This window comes from Orycteropus afer, unplaced genomic scaffold, assembly GCF_000298275.1.
Source record: "Orycteropus afer afer isolate SDZICR_OR568_19922 unplaced genomic scaffold, OryAfe1.0 scaffold00196, whole genome shotgun sequence".
In the NCBI taxonomy this organism is placed as follows: domain Eukaryota; kingdom Metazoa; phylum Chordata; class Mammalia; order Tubulidentata; family Orycteropodidae; genus Orycteropus; species Orycteropus afer.
In genome coordinates this window covers 3,234,751-3,254,983 of record NW_006921783.1, presented here as the reverse complement: position 1 = coordinate 3,254,983, position 20,233 = coordinate 3,234,751, and the positions used below count along the sequence as shown (strand labels likewise).

The window sequence follows — 20,233 nt, the reverse complement described above, 5'->3', positions numbered from 1 at the left end:
CAGGTTTCTTTCTGACTCCAAAAACCAGTCTCTTTCCACCCACCATATTTTTCTTAAAAGGTAAAGGAAATGAGCCAAAAAAGGTAGAACGAATGTTGCTCCACTGTAGACTGACCTGGGAACATCAGCACTCTCCTGCTATCCATTGTGCCCTGACTGGGCTATGGACTTGGCTGGTGCACAGTGTGCCTTATTTCTGGTCTGTGAATTAGAGAAAATAATACCATTTATGGAAGGTAGTTGAAAAAATTGCTAATGAGCTTTAGGGAAGCCCTTGACAAATTAGAAGGGAACACAAATACAGAACATGAAAGAACATGAAAGGGTAGTATTAGAAACTGAGGCTATAAAGTTTATTTGGGGAAAACAAAAAGTAAAGAAAGTATTTTTTATGGTAGTTATTTGAAATAACAGAACAGTCACTAAATATGTCTTCAAACATAAGAGAAACAAAAGATTTATGTTTGAGAGACATTTTCAGAGATAGGCTGTCAATAATTAATTCTGCCTTAGTCTTTTCTTTGAACACAAATAATCACATCATTTTCACAAATTAAGAAGAAAAACGAATAACTAATAGGAAGGCCAGTGAATGTAACTGCATATTATTGGATCTTCTTCTCATATTGTCTAATTCTGCATCTCATTGTGGCTGAGAGAATTGTCACGGTTGCATTCTCTCATGTGGTGGTTTTCATACATGCTGTCTCCATTCCCCTGTATTGTCAGTCCCTCATTGTGTATATCAAAATCAAATGACAAACCATTTTGTTACTTTAAGGTGCTTATGCTGCTTATATTGTTCCACCTTGAAATCTCCAGGGGAATTTTATCCATCTGAAAATGAGTTGGATTTCACCAGCACATACCTAAAAAAGGAGTTAATTGTTATTTATCAGGGAAGTTGCTTTGCTGATAAGTCCCTGGAACTTTGAACTGATTTTAGTTTTACTCCAGAGCACAGTCACACATCACCACTACTACTTAAAGTAAAATGCATGTCAACCTTGAGGTGGGATCCGGGGTGGGATTTAGAAGAGAATCTCATGAACTAGAAGACTGATTTCTTCGTAGTAATTTTTTACTATTTTCTTATCTTTTTTTAAGCAAAGTTAAACCACCTCCTCAAATTTCACCCAGCAAGTCCATGGGAGGAGAATTTTGTGTGGCTGCTGTCTTTGGAACATCTCGATCATGGTTTGCAAATAATGCAGGTCTAAAAAGAGAAAAAGGTATGTATTCTAATTGAAGTTCACATTTGCCTTTGGTCATTTTTACTTCTTGAGGAACATTACTACAGATACCCTTTGAGAAGTCCTGAGCTCAGTAGTCTGGAACCCAATTTCTACATTCAGTTAGCATTTCTCTCCTCAGCTAATTAAGCCTAGTCAGGAAGGAAAGCTGTCTTTTCACTATAAACATGGCATTAATTATCCAATATGTGTTATTGCTTTATATGTTGATGACAGACTACAGGTGCTCTCAACACGATACATAAACTTTTACATTTTTACAAGCTAATATCATACCATTGTCTGATTAAAACTTTACAAAAACCCTTTGAAGTATGGAGAGGAAAACCCACGTTGCCCCTGTTTTAGAGATAAGAACTTGAGATCAGTGAATTTAAATATCTTTGTTAAAATACTTGTTAGTAGATAAAGGAATCAGAGTTTTAAACCAGATCTTCTAATACTAAATCCTACCTTTAAACAATGACAACTCTGCTGGGTTATACTTTAAAAGATAAAAACAGGCTGCCATTGAGGAATGAGGGACATCTTTTATGGTTACTGTTGCTCCTTTGAATTGATATGCACTTACTCCTCCCTTTTTTTTTTTTTTAATTAATACATTTTATTGAAATATAATTTGTGTCCTGTGAAATACACAAAACTAAAGTGACATGGGTCAATGCATTTTTCTAAACTTCTGAACTTGGGAAGAAAATTACTTCTCACTTATTATCTCATTATCCAACATTTTACATTTATGACAGTAGTGAAAAATCTACTATCCAGCTGTCTTGCCATTAATGACATACATTTGGCAGTAACAAATGCCAAGGTGTGAGGAGAAAGTAACTCTGGTTGTGATGGACCATGATTCTTGGTGGTTTGGCAGTTATATAATGATGTCATTTGGCAGTTGTTTAATGATATAATTTGGCAGCTAAGTAATGATGTAATCATCCTCCATTTTGTGATCTGATGTGATCATCCTTCATTTTCACATGATGCCAATTTTCTCATAATGACCTGGTCTTTGGAATCTAACCATTTATATAAGTGAGGAGTAGGTATTGTTGTTACGTGCTGTTGAGTCAGACCTGACTCATAGCAACCCTTCCTTGGGTTTCCGAGGCAGTATCACTATGGAAGTAGATTGCCCCATCTTCCTTCCGAGGAGTGGCTGGTGGGTTTGAACCGCCAGTCTTCTGGTTAGCAGTCAAGTGCCATAGGCACTATGCTACCAGAGCGCCCCAAAATGTTTATATAATTCTTTTTTTTTTTTGTATATAATTACTTACTGTTTCTGTATATAAGAGGATGTCTGCATTCGTAGACCAGGTACATAATTTTGGATGTCATCATTTTCCCTTCATTATTTTACTGCTGTTAAATTAGGTCACAGACTTGTTTCTTAGTGGGGCACTTCTCTCACTGGTTCCACTGGCTCCATTGTTCTCAGCAAAATTGTTCTCCTTTGTGCTTCACACTGGACAGTCAGAGCCTTTCTCTTCTTACCGCCTTTCAGTGACGCTTTCCTTGGAAATAGGATCTCAGGTACAGCAGGTTCCTTACCTAAGAGGGAGAGGACAAGTAAAGTGTGCAGGCCTTCCATTTCCTTATCCCATCTTTATTTTTTGTTACCTTCTTAGCTTTAGTGATGCTATCGAAAGGACTTTTTGTTACTAGTTAAAAACTTCTGTGAAGCTCGATTTCAAATGCTTCTCCTTTCTGTTCTAATTATCCTTTTAGCTTGCTACTCTTTTATATTTCCCTGGCTGGTCATTAGCCATTTTCTCAAATCAGCTGTAATTGATTCGTCTGGCAGTGCGATAAGGTGACCCACCCAGCATTCATGAGTGATTTTATATGTTCCTAGGTTTACTATAAAACCTGAGATAGAGGACAAAACCTGTTCTGGTAGTGAGGACATGTGTACTCCTTATAAAGTCATTTGATTAGATCCATATTCAGCAACTGATCTCTCAAAGTATGGCCAATCTTCATTTACCAAGGGGGGCCAGGCAATGATCCCCTTCAGAGAAAAGAAATGAGAGGATTGGGGGTGGGGGGGACATGTGTTTTTTGTTTATTTGTTTTGATCCAGAAATTTAAGGGAAACTTTTCTAAGGGAGAGATGAAAAGTTAAGCTGATTTAGGAACACAGGAAGCCTTCTATGCAGATCACTTGGTACATTCAGTATAACTACAGCTTAGTCTGTAAAGCATGGGCTTCCTTGTCCCACCTAATATTGTTTTCATAATGTAGGACAAATTATATTGCAGAGAAATACAAAAGACTATAAACTGTTTTTCACTACATTACAATTTTGGGTATGTTTGCGTCTTTTTTTGGAAATAAATGGTTTAAGATTTTTCAAATTCATTAGCATCTACTTAGAAGAGACAACGATTTGGCAAGAAGAAGGCACCATGTGAAAAATTGCTTGCCTTTCATTCCCTCTGATCAGCCTCAGGAGCAGACTTACAAAGTCAGTAACTTGTGAAAATGATAGCTGTGCTCATTTTATGCTGTCATCACACATCCAGTCTCTGCTTCTCTTTCTTGTAGATCAGTCAAAACAAGTTGTAGTTGAATCTCTGTACATTATCAGCTGCTATGGGACCTTAGTGGAGCATATGATGGAACCACGACCCCTTAGCACTGCCCCCAAGATTAGTGATGACACCCCACTGGAAATGATGACATCCCCGCGAGCCAGCTGGACTCTGGTCAGGTAGTATCTCTTGATTTCTTTTTTTTTTCTTAACAGCTTTATTGAAGTATAAAATATTAAAAATTTACAATTTTTTATAAGTTTTGACATATGTATACACCTGTAAAACTATCACTACACTCAAAGTAATAAACATATCCAACTCCCCAAAGGGAACTCCGGTGGCGTAGTGCCTAAGGCACTTGACTACTAACCAGAAGGCTGGTGGTTCAAATCCACCAGCCACTCCTGGGAAGGAAGGTTGGGCAATCTACTTCTGTAGTGATACTGCCTTGGAAACCCAAGGAGGGGTCGCTATGAGTTGGATCCAACTTGATGGCAATGGGTTTTTTTTAGAAGCCTGGCGGTTCAAATCCACCAGCCACTCCTCAGAAGAAAGATTGGGCAATCTACTTCCTCAATGATACCGCTTCAGAAACCCAAGGAGGGGTCACTATGAGTCGAGATCAACTCAGCAGCAGTGAGTGTGGTTTTTTGGTTTATAACCCAAAAGTTTTGTCCTGCCCCTTTGTAATCTCTTTCTCCTACCCTGAGCCCTAGGCTACCACTGATTTTCTTTCTGTTACTAAAGACAAGTTTGTATTTTCTAGAATTTTATACAAGTGGAATCATACAGTATGTACTCTTTTTTGTCTGACTTCTTTCATCTGGCAAAATTATTTTTAGATTAGTCCATGTTGTTGCATGTACCAATAGTTCATTCATTTTTTAAATTGAGATATAATTTATACTCCATAAAATTCACTCCTTTAAAATAAATTTTCACAAGTTTGTGCAGCCATCACCACAATCAATTTTGGAATATTTTCATCAGCCCCAAATTAGCCCTGTACCCATTAGCAGTTGCTCTCAATTTCCACCCAACCCTCCAGCTCTAAGCAATCAGTTTACTTTCTGTCTGATGGATTTACCTGTTCCTGCCATATTACATCATATAATGTGTGCTCTTTTGAGTCTGTTTTTTTTTTTTTTTTCAATTAGCCTAATATTTTTAAGGTTTATCCATGTTGTAGTGTGTGTCAATACTTCATTCCTTTTTAATGGCTGAATAATATTCCATTGTATGGATATACCACGTTTTGTCTGTCCATTCAAATTGATGGACATTTGTTTTGTCTCTTTTTTTTTGGCTATCATGAAAAATGCTGCTGTTAACATTGGCTGTAAATTTTTATATAAAGATGTTTTCAGTGTTCTTGGTTATAACCAAAAAAATAAACTCACTGCCTTCAAGTTGATTTGACTCATCATGACCTCTCATTGGGTTTCTGAGGCGGTATCACTAGGGAAGTAGCTTGACCAATCTTCCTTCGGAGGAGTGGCTGGTAGGTTTGAACTGCCAGCCTTCTGGTTAGTAGTCACATGCCTTAGGCACTATGCCACCAGAGTGCCTAGGGAATTACCTCCTTTTGAACTTTTTTGCTCCCTTATATTACCTTCCTTTGAACTTCTTTTCCATTCTCCCTTATAGCACCTCCATGCTTCCCTTGTTTTCAGTCTCATGCTCACTGAAAATACAGGGTTGCATTGAGGCAGCCAGTAAGGGGAATAATAGAAATAGATTAGAAGGTTTCCTTCAAAGTGATTCCCCAAGATAAAATGGTTAAGCACTGTAGAAATGTTTATTAAGAACCAGAGTCCTTCCCAAAAGTGTGTAATGATTAGAATCTTTACGAGCTAGGACAAAGAAGGAGAAATAAAAACCTGGAAATAGCTCAAGATAGTGCATTGTCCAGGAGAGACAGAAAAATTGCTCCTGACGTGTAGGGAAGGAAACAGACAAAAATGGATATGAAAATGATCCCTCTGCTTTTGACATTTTAAATTTAAAATATTCTTATATTGATTTTTCTAGGCTCCAGCATTCTTTACTACTACTTTATGGCTTTTGGATTGATCTGATCAATATCTGATTTATCAAGCTATATAGGAATGAGCAGATCTAATTAAAGTTACAGCACCATCATTATTGAGATGGGTGGCTTATTTTGGAACTCAGATGTTAATTAGGTCTATAAGAAATCTTCCATTCACACGGCTGTAGGCTTTTAGAGAACGATTTTTCCAGATTTATTTTCTTTTAAAATATATATGTGTTCTAGAAATAGAGTTTTAACAGTGATCAGAAATTATGTAAAATTAGTTGCTTAGTTGTAACATTTCCGTTCCGTACACTCTGTCCAACCCTCTGACTGTGTTTTTCCTATTGGAGAATCTTCTACTATTAGGTTAATATCGGCTTCATGTAATTTGTCTGACTCACTGCCACCTTTTTATTCTCCTTAAACAGATGGCCTTGTGTTTCAGGTTTCAGCACTCCCAACAAGTTTATTTTAATGATTACACAGATAGTGTGAGTTTGTATCAGTGTCTATAAGTGATGACAGTGATGGTGCTTTACATCCTATCCATTAAGCTTTAATGTTAATGTTCTTCTGCTTAGAACCCCTCAATGGAATGAATTGCAACCACCATTTAATGCAAACCACCCTCTGCTCCTCGCTGCAGATGCAGTACAGTATTATCAGTTCCTGCTTGCTGGCCGTAAGTAGTTCTGATTGGTTTTTTCCTTCCATATGGTGTTTTCAGATTTCATCTTAAAATGCTGACTATTAAAGGAGCCATGCACATTAGCACTGTCCATAGGCCAAAGGTCTTAAACAATCAGACTTAGGCCAAGTGAAATAAATACAAATATAAACTGTAAGCCTTAGCACATGTTAAGAATGCCTTCTGGCTTTCTTAATGATATAGGTAAATGCAGGGAAATACCTGATGGGATCAAAAATTAAAATGAGGATACTGGTATATAATCAAAGTTTCACAAAGCTTGGTATCTATTTCTAACATGAGGAAACCTTAAGAACTTTTCACTATGAAAACTGTTACCAGCAGGAATTTCATTTTATTGAATTTTGCTCAATAATATAGTAATGATTACACAGTAAGTTTTATCTTTTTTATGTGATAACTCCATTTTTATTTATTTATCTGTTTGTTGAATACCTGAGCCCTAACAGTGGTAAATACTGAACTAGGTTCTTTTTCACTCAAGGAGAAAATGTACATTGAGAGCTAGATACAACTGTTTTTATATGGGAGGCATTAAAAGACAATTTAATGTTTAATATGTAGTTTGTGGCCATAGAATTAAAAATACCTTACAGTTATATTCAGTGTTTTAGAATGGACAGGATCCTTAATTTAACTCAATGGCTTGAGTATTGAATGTTTTTAAGAAACTCCTCAAAAGTCAACATTGGCCTGTTTCTTGCTGGGTGGTGTTGTATTCAAGTTATTTTTCCTGGCTGTATTATAAAGCATGAATTAAAAGCCTTCAAGAACTATTGTATATAATGTTTATAGCATATAGTATACTATAATAGAAACATATATGAAGTGCAAAAAGCCCTACAGTGAAGAAACTTGGTAATTATAATGAATAATCAGCAATCTTGCTTTCAGTTGAACTCATTGATTCTTCCAGCAGGTATTTATTGAGTGCCTACTATGTATCAGGCATTAGTGATTTAAGGGGAAATAGTGTATTGCTTCTGTGCTCAGTGAAGTTCCTGTCTAATTCAGAAGATAGGCATTTAAGAAAAGAAGCAAAAAAAAAAAATGAGATAGGTACCTCAGTGAAGGGTTATACAGTGAACTATGAGAGCAGTGACTTAAGTTGCTAAAGGCTTGACAGAGGAATGATATGTAATCTGAGTTCGTAAAACACAGATTGGATTTCCTTAGATAAAGAATTAGTAGAAGAATGGACATTTCAGCAGAGGAAAGAGCATATGCAAGAAGCCGGGGCATAGGACATGCCATGGAACTTGGACTTCATTCTGTAGGACAGTGGTCCTCAGATTGGTTTAAGAAACAGAATACATACAAGTTGTTATACTCTAGGTTCCCTAAGCATGTATTTAATTCTATTGTATGAACTGGGGGGAAAAAAAAACCACCATGTCTTGTATATGATATCAAATTAAAACCATGAGCACATTTTCTGCTACCTCTCAAAAGGGGCAAAAATCAGTCACCAGTGGTTGAACTATGTATAGTTGACTCTTTCTGAGTTAATATGTGTTTTGATATTTTGATACATGTTAGGTGTGTTTAGTAGGAAGTTCTAAATATTTAAGGATACAACTACTTCCATCTCTTCATTCTTTTTTTAAATTCTGGTAAACTAAGCTGATTGCCATTAGTATTATTATTAGTATTTATTCCTGTGAACACCTGTGATACATTCTTAGAACAACAGAAATCCCCAAACATCAGAATTAGACTTGAGAAAATTCATTCTAGCAGTTTCAGTAAGGGGTTCTGAGGAAGACAATGGACAGTGGAAACTCTGTGGTCCTGGAGCAAGATGAGAGGTTTTTTGTTGTTGTTGTTTTCCAGTTTGTTTGCTTTTATCTTTTAAATTGTGTTGTGTATTTGGGTAACAAAACACTTGCCCTTCCACAGTCTTTACATTTACAATTAATGTTTTAATTAAGACTGTATGACAGAGAAGACACAACAGACCTGTGAGACATTAAAGAGTTGGAATAGATAAGAATTAGAGACAGTTTGAAAGAAAGGAGTCATTGATAATTCTACCTCTTTCTGATTAAAATATAGAATATAATGTGTTTCATGTGAGACTTTTGGGATCCCACATAGACTGAGCACTGGGATAAGGATGAAAAGGCATGGGTTCTAGTTCCAAACCACCTCTTAATAAATTTGCTCTTCTCTCATAGAGGTATTATAAAGATAAATGAAATGATGCTAAAGTTCTTTTCAAAACTATGGAACAATAATTAACTATAAAGCATCACTATATGCCTTCGTTTCTTGTCTCAGAAGTACGCATTTCAAACAATTGGCTTTAAGGGGTTTAATAAAATTTACAAGCTACTTTTAATACTCAGCATTTATGATGGAATTCAGATTTTGACTCTGTGGTTCTGACTATGTTGTAATTAGCTGTTATCTAAATGATAGACATCTCAAACCAAACCAAACACACTGCCGTTGAGTTGGATCCAACTCATAGTGACCCCTCCTTGGGTTTCTGAGGTGGTATCACTACGGAAGTAGATTGCCCAACCTTCCTTTCAAGGAATGGCTGGTAGGTTTGAACCACCAGCTTTCTGGTTAGCAGTCAAATGCCTTAGGCACTATGTCACCAGAGCTCTCGATGGCAGACATGCTAATGGCAGACACACTAAGTATAATTAATAACTTCCCTCTTATCCTTGTGAATGTAACTCTTCCCATAGTTTAGTAGATTAAAAAATACCTAAGAGACAGGTAATTCTGTAATAATTATTATATTGCTTCTTTACATCAGGAGGTAGAGACACAATGCGGGTGGGTTTTCAATTGAGGTTCCCTTACATAAGAAAGGGCACATGGTAAAGCAAACTATTTAATAGGCAGACCTGAAAATGCCAGTATATTACATGACTGAAGCAATTAAATATGCAAAACATGGACATCTGAGCCCAGGAAGTAAAAGCCTGAAACAGAATTTGTAAAAGCTGCGCTGGCGCCAGTTTAAAGGCAACACCTTCACCCACCCATCTTTTGCACGCTTTCTGCAAGTTAGAGCCCCAGTTAAGAAGACGGTCATTATTCTCTTACTTTCTGTCCCGATTCTTCTCATTGAAACCATTTAAAATGATATCATTACCTCTTAAAAACACACTGTACCTGATACCAAAAAAATTTTTGCTTTACTTAGCCATATTGAAAATCACCTCTTGTTTCTCAGCTTAAGGACTTTCTTGATATATATTTTTCTAAAAGTATTTTCAAATATAACTATTCAGGGTACGTTAGAAACTAGGAACACTTCTAACTTTAGTATAAACTACACAGATTTTGTAAGCATTTTCTTTGGTTGTTTTTGAATCTCAGGATCAAGTGAAACAGACTTGTACAAACTCCGGAAATTATAATAATAGTTGACAATGAATGATGTAAATGGAAATAGGAAAGAGACTTTGAGGGAGAAGAGAGGAGGAGAGCAGGATGTTTAGCAAGGAATCCCCACACCCCTCCCTGTAATCCTAATAGATAAACTTCTAGTTGATAAACAGAGTTCTGTGTATGTGGCAAAATATTGTATGGTAGAGGAGATAAGGAAGAACCTGAAATTCAAACGCCTCTTACCAAACTTTGAAGTGAAGTAAGTAAACACCCTGAGTTTTGTATTCTAAACTATAGTCCCATTTCCTACCTATACTAATTGAATGGAATTACCAGAATTTAATATACCAGGTTTATTATACCATAGGTTAGATCATAGTAGAATGCTTCTTACAAGGGTTACAATAGAGGTGGTAATGACTTTTTGTTATTTGGTTGAATATATAAAGTTGCCATCTGGATCAGGCAAAAGTGGTCAGATGTTACCAATTCCATATGACTCAGCCTGTTGTTGTTGTTAGGTGCCATCGAGACTCACAGCGACTGTATGTCCAGCACAACGTAACACTGTGCCAGCCTCACAATCCTTGCTGTGCTTGAGCCCATCATTGCAGTCACTGTGTCAGTCCATCTCATTGAGGGTCTTCCCCTTTTTTGCTGACCCTCCACTTTACCAAGCATGATATCCTTCTCCAGGGAATGGTCCCTTCTCACAACATGACCAAAGTACATGAGGTGAAGTCTGGCCATTCTCGCTTCTAAGGAGCATTCCAGCTGCACTTCCTCCAAGACAGATTTGTTTGTTCTTCTGGAAGCCCATGGTACCTTCAGTATTCTTGCCCAGCACCACAATTCAAATGCAACCTGGTTGATTGATTAAATTATATGTGGAAACAGAATGCAATCTTGTTATATCACTTAGTAAACTTAGGTAACAGTCAAGAATCTAATATCCCAAAGTTGTGTTGCCTTGGCTTTATGGAGTATGCCTTGGGAGTAGTTTATAAAAAGATTCCAGCAGAGAAGATTAGTGATTTTTGTGTTAACTTTTTTTTCTTCTTTCATACAATAATTGCATATTATAATTACCTTTTTACCTTTTCTAACATAAGCATTTTATTTCAGTATTTTTCTTGCCAAAAATAAAGATAAACGTAATAGACCAACAAATATCACCAGCTTTTGAATATGATCCCACAGTAGACAATTACTTTTTCTTTAGTCTGCATTAGGGCTTCTAAAATTATGAATTAAATGCAGGGCTGAATGAGTTAACACAGGAAAGTTTTATTTGGGGGGGGGAGGAATGGTGTTTCCTCCTTTTCTTTTAGGTGATTTGGCAGCAGCAGTTTTTCAAAGTTGTTGACGTTAGCTAGCTTCTTAAGGAGTCAGCCCTGGAATTTATTTCTTAGACAATCTACCTTTATGTCAGAAGTTCCTCCCTAAACTTACTGAGGTTTATTGTTAAATAGTATCAAAGAACTATTTAATAGAAATACAGCTCTTACACACTATAGAAAGGTGAATGGAATCCATAGAACTTCTTTACACCTGTATTTTATTTGGAATGTAATTGCTTTCCACTGTTTTTCAAGGCATTATAGGAAAGTTAGAGAGAACCTCTTACATGTTTCAATTTTATTTCACATTTTTTGAGAACATAAAGTACTTTAGTTTCATTATTTCTTGAGCTTCTAGTTGAATAGCACCTTCCAAGCAAGATGGAATAACAAGGATTAGATTACTCTCCTGCCTGAAACAACCCAGGGGGAAAAAAGTGGGGGAGGGACAGAAAAACATACCAAAACTGTTTTCAAGTCACTAGACATCAGGGCATAAAGGGCAGTTCTTCCTGAGAGATGAGAAACAAACAAGGCAATCACTATAATCTTGCTCAGTCCCTGCCTTGAAAGAGTTTCTAAGCTGCATTGCAGGGAAGCAGAACCCAAGTGGAACCTGGAAGACTCCCTCAGTTGAGGAGACAAGAGCTTAGAGTCAGGAAGACCAAGGCAGCTAGCATGGGTGTCAGCAAACTCTCATCAGCCATTTTTGTTAATAAGGTTTTATTGGAACATAGCCATGCCCTTTCATTATGTATTTTCTATTGCCACTTTTGATCTATAACCACAGAATTAAGTAGTTGTGACAAAGATCATATGACCAAAATCTGAAAATATTTACCATTTGCCAACTGCTGGCCCAGAATTTGCTGGGCAGGATACCAGAGTGGAGAAATCTATTCTGAGAGTACTCTGAAGATGTGCAGAGGGTGCCCTTCTAGCATTCAACAGAATACTGATAGATGTGAGGAAACTACCCAAGGCTGAGGAACAACCATCTGAAATTCTGGGACGCACGATTCCTGATGCTCATACAGGGTCAGGTTTTGTTGACACTAAACGGTTGTTATAACTGTTCTATATGTTCAGAAAGTTAAATAGAGACATGGGCAGTGGGGAAGACCCAAATCAAACTTCTAAGCATGGAAGTGATCCCACCTGAGAAGAAAATTTACACTGGGTGAGATTAAGCATTGATGAGAAATTGCAGAAGAAAAGATTATTGAACTTGAAGATACAGCAAGAGAAATTATCCAAAATGAAACACAGAGTATCACAGAGTTGTGGATAATATATACTTTTAATTGGAGTGCCTGGGTGGCAGGACAAAAGAAATGGCCAAAAACTTTCCAAATTTGATATAAGGCATAAACCCACAGATACAAGAATCCTAGCAGAGCCCAAGCATAATAAACATGAAGAAAATCATACCAAAGTACATCATAACCACATTACTCAAAATCGGTGATAGAGAAAAATCTTAAAAGCAGCCAGAGAAAAATAACACACATAACATAAAGAGGAACAAAGATAAGCATGATACCATATTTCCTTGAAGTGTGGAAAGAAATCAGCTGTCCACCTAGAATTTTGTACTGCCACTCTTTTACCCAGACGATGAATGAGAAGAACAGTGAAACCACAGTGCTAGGGGATGGTTTTTCTGGTAGGGGCTATGAGCTTATTGGATCTGTGGGCTTATGGTTTTCATCAGTTTGGAAATTTTTACACAATTGTGTATTCAAATATTTTTTTCTGTAACTCCCTTTCTCTATTTTGGGGAACTTGAATTACATATATGTTGAGCATTTGATACTAGCCCAGCTCCCTGATTTTTTGTTCATTTTTCCTCAACATTTTTTCCTTTGATTTTGGTAGTTTTATTGCTATATCTTTAAGTACATCATTTTTCCTATACTGCTGTGTTAATTTTATTCTATGTAGTTTTCATTTGAGATACCATCGTTTTCACCTCTCGAAGTTCCATTTGGTTCTTTTCTGTATCTTCTTCTTCTTTTTTTTTTTTATTAGGATTTGGGTGAAGATTTACAAAGTAAATTCACTTTTCATACAGCAGTTCACATATACTTTGTCTCATGTCATTGACCAAAATTTACAATGCAGCAGCTCCCCTCCCACTTCCTCCCCATAGTTACCTCCTCCCAGTGTCCATCCCTTCATACTCTTCTGCACCCTGAGCTATCTCCCTGTGCATAAGCAGCCCTTCCTTCTCCCATGATTGTTCTCTCCAGGGCGTGTGTCTACTTGAGGTAAATGTTTAACTCACATGCCTGTACTTTGTTTGGCTGGAAACCACAGTTGTGGGTTCAATTCCAGACCTGAAGGGCAGCTAGGGGCCATAGTCTCAGTGGTTCCACCAGGCTCTATTGGACCAGCAAACCTGATCTTTTCTGTATCTTCTGTTTCCTTCCCCATCGTGGACATGTTTGAACACATGGAACATGAGTGGTGGAGTTTGAACAGATGGAATGTTTATTTTGTCATAGCATCTTAACATCCTTGTGTCATAATTCTTTTGATATGATATGTCTTGTTTTTTTGTTTTTGCTCTTGTTGTTTTCCCTTAACTGATTTTTTTTCCTCCTGAGTGTCGCTTGTGTTTTCCTGCTTCTTTGTGTGTCTGATGGTTTTTGATTGGATGCTGGGCATTTTAAATTTTAAGTTGTTGACTGGTAGATTATGCTGCCTTCCTGGGATGGATTCAGATTACTTGGAATCAGTTTTATCCTTTAAAAATTTCTCTTCAAGCTTTGTGATGGGGGTTTCAAAAACGGCCTTCTGCCTAGGGATAATTTAGTTAATCTAGGAGCTATTATCACTAGTCTTTGTTACTTCAAGTTGTCTAGAAATTGGAAGTGTGTGATTACAATTATTTTTAAAATTTAATCCTACATGTTATCTTGATCTTCCTTTATATCTATTCTGCTGACTTCATTTTCCACTCATTACCTTGTCTCCTTTTTCTAGTTTCCCTTTTACCCATTGATGTTGACTGCCACACCTTGGTTTTCCAGCTTGTATTCCAACAACAGATTTTTCCATTCCTTACTGATCTCTCATCAGTGTAAATACAAATGAGACATGTGCATATGACACAGTGTGATAAGTGCAGTGTTAATAGCACAAATTAATTGACATAGCAGTTCAAAGAAGGAAGAAGTTAATCGTTGTTGTTAAGCGCCATCGAGTGGTTCTGAATGAAACACTGCCTGATCCTGAGCCATCCTCAAAATCGTTGCTATATTTGATCCCATTGTTGCAGTCACTGTTCAGTTTATCTCATTCAGGATCTTCCTTTTTTGTTGCTCCTCTACTTTATCAAGCATGGTGTCCTTCAGGGACTGGCCCCGCTTGATAACATGTCTAAAGTACATGAGAAGAAGTCTTGCCGTCTTTGCTTCTAAGGAACATTTTAGCTATACTGCTTCCAAATTAAACATCAGTAGGTGTAAATGGGGATGACCAGAAGTGGGTGAATTTCAGAGAAATTGAGGAGGTTGCATCTGTAACACTTGGATGGATTAGATGAAAAGGCTTAGGAAAAGTGAGGAGTGAAAGATGACCGGCTTGGGAAGTAGGCTGCTTTATTCTTTGAAACATGAAAAGATGTATGTTGCCTAGAATAGAAGGAATTGGCAGTTGCAGTTTTGAACCTGTTTTGGAGGTTGCAGGATATCCTGATAGTAAAGTTCAGTAGACTTTGGATGACAATCAAAAACTTCCATATGTGTGTTTACAAACTAGAGCTCTTTTTTTTTTTCTTTATTGTGTACAGATGGTAATTGAAGTAAGCTTTGTATGAAATAATTTTATCCCAGAGAGAATTTAGGGGAAAGTTATGAGGGTTCTGTATGGAACCAGATGGCATGGTATCTAAGATGGCAATATATGAGAAGCAAATGCAAGTGAATTAGGAGGAAAGATTAGAGAGAATGGTGTCATGGAAGAGGGGCATGCATTGAATTAATCACCCTAGAAGCTCCAACTGGAACATTACTTTGAAGTATTAGTATTAGTGCTGCTTTGACAAAAATCTTAGGGTTTTTTTCATACTGAAGAGAAATCATTTTGGGTTTCCTTTGACTTGGGAAGCAGGGTTCTTTATTGATTCGTGATTTTTTTTTTTTTAAGATGTTACTGCTTTATTATTTTAGTCTAGCACATTTATTTTAGTGTTTACATTGAAGTAGATAGAACCCAAATTGAGCTTTGTCTGAAAGATGGATGGATGCTGTCAGGTTGACTCGCACTCATGGTGACCTTTTATACAATAGTCCTGCATCATCCTCATGTTCAAGTCCATTGTTTTGGAGGCTGTTGTGGCTGTTGTGCCTTTCCATCTCACTGAGGGTTTCATTTGTCCTCCCTGGCCCTCTGCTTCACCAAACGTGATATCTTTCCCAGTGAATGGTTCCTTCTGATGACATATCCAAAGCAAGTAAGTTGTTGTGTAAAAGTAAGTAAGTAATCTTTTGTGATCCATAAAGTTTCATTCACTAATTTTTGCAATTAGATCTCCAGGACTTTCCTCCTAGTCTCTTTTACTCTGGAAGCTCCAATGAAACCTGTCCTCCATGGGTTGTTGTTGTTGTGTGCCGTCGAGTCGGCCCCGACTCATAGCGACCCCTCTTTGGGTTTCCGAGGCAGTATCACTATGGAAGTAGGATTGCCCAACCTTCCTTCCGAGGAGTGGCTGGTGGGTTTGAACCGCCAGCCTTCTGGTTAGCAGTCAAGTGCTTTAGCCACTATGTTACCAGAGCTCCTCCATGGGTAATCATGTTGATATTTGAAATAACTTTTAGTGTCAGAGCCACCATAGTACAACAAACTGAGAGGCAAGTGGTGATGTCTGATATTTAATCAAAAAAGTCAGACTCACTGCCGTCAAGTCAATTCTGGCTCATAGTGACCCTGTGGGTAGCTAATTACAGGGTAGAACTGCCCTACGGGGTTTCCAAGGCTGTGATTCTTTACAGAAGCCACTGCCACATCTTTCTCCCATGGAGCAGCTGGCAGGTTCGAATCACTAACCTTTTGCTTAGCAGCTGAGCATTTGACTACTGTGCCACCAGATCTTACATATAGAAATACTATCAAAAGTCAGCAGCTTAATTAATTAAGGCTAGATTCTAGGGATCCTGATTTCCAACTAAATTTAGTGCTGCTCGACTGCCAACTGTAACTTGATGATTAAAAGGACCAGTGTTTCCTTCTGATATAAAGTTTAGAATGAAGTCATTTTATCATAATTAACTATCCTTGTTTCATTGTATTCACAATGGTGATATATATACTTTGTTCATACTGATAGTACCATTCAAGGCTCCCTCCCTGGTCTCCTGTTCACCTCTAAAAAAAGGCAGTGATACAAAAGAAAAGAAAAAAAAAAAATATATATATGCCTTCTTTACCATGGTTGTTGTCAGTGCTCTGGAAAAGCAGTTAAATCTGCAAGTTTTCTAAACTGCTTTCCCTCAAATGGCACTTTAGATTCAGCCTAACATCCTGGATTGCATTGCTATTGTGGTATGTACCAAGTATGATGGAGGTACTCAACAATATTTCCTTGCATTGTCCATAATAAATATTTGCCCAGGACTGGATAGGGTGGAAGGGGAAGAAAAAAAAAAATTTTTTTTTTCCCTTATAGAGGAAACTCGTAATGTAAGACTTGTTTAAAGAGTGTTTATAGTCCATTGTCAGCCATAGGGTGTGTCATGTGGCTCTATCCATGTTTGAATATTTGTGGTAGGTAAGAAACTTCTTCAGTTTGAATTACATTTATGGATTTCACTTATTTGTATATATATTTAACAATTGATATTGTCCTTCATGCAGAAATTATATTAGTGAAATGAATGGTGTTTTTCTTCAAGAAACTAAAATGTTGAGAAATACTGACGCTGTTTGTTGTCTAACATGGGGAATATTACTAAATAAATTTTCTTCTTCGATGATAAGGTGTCACATAGTTAAGTTTGCATAATATCAATAATCTGCAAACTTTATAAATGGATGGAGCAGTTTGGATTAGATTAGTTTTATTCCTTCTTTCACTTTATCCTTAATGGAGGTCATACTACTATTTATTGATACCCCTATCTTTACAGAGATCTAGAATTGTTCATTGATTTTTTTTTCTGTCATTACTGATTTATTCCTGAGATACATCAACACTAAAGTCTTTTCTATCATAGCGTAAAGGCCTATATCCCATTCTGAAGTGAATCTTGGCATTTTCTGCTGTTTAGTAGGTTTTTCCATGTGCTTTAGCATATAGCAGTTGGCCCCAAAAAGTAAAATAAACTTTACATGTCAAACCTCCTTCCTCATAATTGTTCTTAAAATTGAAAAGAAATAAAAGTCTCTGTAAAGAGCTCTTATGTACTATTCAATATTTTACAAAATTGTATGTGATATTCATAGCTGGATGTTATTCTGGTTGTTTTATGACCAGCTCTGGTGGTGTAGTGGATAAGGCATTTGGCTGCTAATCTGAAGGTCAGCAGTTCAAACCTACCAGCTGCTCCATGGGAGGAAGATGAGCATTATAATCTACTTCCATAAAGATTAACAGCCTTGGAAATCCAGTTGGGCTTGCTATAAGTCAGAATTGACTGGGTGGCAGTGGGTTTGGGTTTTGGTTTTCTTTCAGATATGATTTAGAGTAGGCATTCCTTCCCGCTGATGCTAGTATGTAATTTCTACTCATTGGAGTGACAGATTTGACTGGGGTAAGACATTGATTCTGATAGATTAAACAAAACTAGTCTGGTGGTACCTCTACTTCTGATGTTATTTATTCCCACCTGAGTTTAAGGTTCTTATATACAGATACTGATACTGCTGAAAGTTCCTTTTGTCAGTTGGGTAGTGGGGATAGGGGATGGAGGGCATGAAGACACGAAGATGTCTCCTTGTCCTTTCTTCCAAAAATAAGGAGCTAATGTGGAATGGTCTGTCTCTGCTTACCTGCAGTAATGTAATGGGTTGATATTGGCAGGAGCTTGTGGTTTGAAGTGCAATCACTTCCATAAGTAAGGTTAATTGCCAACAAATGACTAAATGGGAATTTAGGGTGAATGCTACAGCTGTCTGCTATGTTTGTGGTAACAGGACTTCTGGCGCCATTTCAGGGTCACTATTTGTATCTGTCTATCAGAGTTAGAATACAGTCGTTTCTCTCAGTTTCAGCCTTCTCTATAGAATTTCTGTCAATTATTTGACTCCATTAAGTGTGCAGAGGAAATAAAAGCCTGAATGACCAATCCACCAGGGGCTATGGATAGACCCTTTCTTTGTCCATACTCAGAGCACTGCATTAGGTCTCATTATCCATTTATAATAGGTGACCTCTGCCCCCTAGGTCATTGAAAAATATTCAGCGTGCTTTTCTGACACATAGGGCACCTCTCTCAGCAGACACATGAAACAATGGGTCGTCTGGTTGTCTGGAGGAACAGTGTACATTGCAGGTTTTTAATAAATACATAGCCTTGTGCCAAATCATGCTGGCAAAAAATTTTTTTCTTTGCTCTTACATGGTTGATAAATGAGCCAAGGAGAGCCTAATGTCTGGAAGTTATGCTGCTTTTGTTTTTTATTGGTTTTTCTTTCTTTTTTCTCCTTACTTATAAAAGATATTTTTGCCATGTTTTTCAAGTTTTTTCAGTGTATTAGTAACAAGTTGCCTTCATCTCTGTTTTGCATTTCCAGATAGAAAAATACTGACGGATTTGGACATAGTGAATGGAGAGAACCATTGTCTTCAGAGAGTATTTGCCAGATATGTTCAGGTGGCTCTGGATGTTATCTGTGACTTGTTAGAAATCTGTCTTCTAACCCTTTCTGGTAGTGACCAAATCTCCCACTGAAATGTTTGGGAAAGGGTTTGACCCCTCCTTTGCCATTATAGTCCAGGTTTCCTTTGTGATGTGAATTGGGTCACCCCGCGGGAACCTCTCCAAATCTAGTGGTCTGTTTCCAGTTCCTAGTAAGTAGATAGACTTAGGAAAAGATGGAGATAGAACAGTGATTAGTGGATGACATATATATGGAAAGTGAAAAATTACCATTACCAGAGGTTCATACTGTCTCAGCAGAAGAACAGGCTTCTCTGAGTTGGATTGGATTCTTGACTTTGCCAGTATAACTGTGTATGGTCTTAGCACCATGTCTGTGTTATGCACTGTTTGTCATTTACCTGAATATGTTGAGACAGGAATAATTAAAGATTGAGAACAACTTCTTTAGCAAATCATATTAAAAACTTGGATAAAATGGGATAATCTGTTATGAAAGTATCTAAGAAGCGTACTTTTGCATTAATAAAGCCCCATTCCTCTCTTAGAAGCATATATATATCTCATTTATTGTTTTATGTATTGGCTTGCTCACTTTATTAAAAGTATATGTGAGCATAGGAATGCAGAGAAGCCCAGTGTGTTACAGTGAACTAGTAGCCACACTGTCTACTGAAACCCAGATGTTTTTATATCAACAAAGTAGATTTCCTGTTTTGTGCTCTCAGATCATTGAAACACAGAGTTATCTCCAAAAGAATGATCACTGAATTTCAGCACAGTTTTTTCTTTCCAAACTAATTATGGAAAACTATGTAGTTGTCAGAACTCTCTCCATGACAAGAATTAATATATTAACTGGATTATAGCACCATTTGACAAATTGCTTACTAAATACATCAAAATTGATTGGACATTCTGTATTTGAATTGACAAATGGCTGCATTAGGAGAAGGAGGGAAATCCATTAATTATAACTGCTCTCAACCATAGGAAATGTAATCATATAAATATGGATTTTGTTAAAGCAGAAATCTCTACTTTATGGTAGTGTTGCTTATATGTGTCCTCTGTACCTCTTTGTCATTAATAGAAAGTCTGCTATTAGCTACTGTCCTTTAAATAGTTTGTTTATAAATATATATATATATATATATATATATATATATATATATAAATAA

The 20,233-nt window shown here is 37.0% G+C and overlaps 1 protein-coding gene across 1 annotated transcript in view; it reads left to right on the top strand.

Moving 5' to 3' along the window:
- BCAS3 (BCAS3 microtubule associated cell migration factor) overlaps positions 1-20,233 on the top strand; it is a 727,666-nt gene that overhangs the window by 348,277 nt on the left and 359,156 nt on the right. Inside the window, exons 17-19 of the mRNA XM_042781927.1 lie at positions 1,108-1,232; positions 3,802-3,967; positions 6,411-6,511. Of these exons, the coding sequence (XP_042637861.1) occupies positions 1,108-1,232; positions 3,802-3,967; positions 6,411-6,511 (392 nt within the window). The remainder of the gene's footprint in view (positions 1-1,107; positions 1,233-3,801; positions 3,968-6,410; positions 6,512-20,233) is intronic.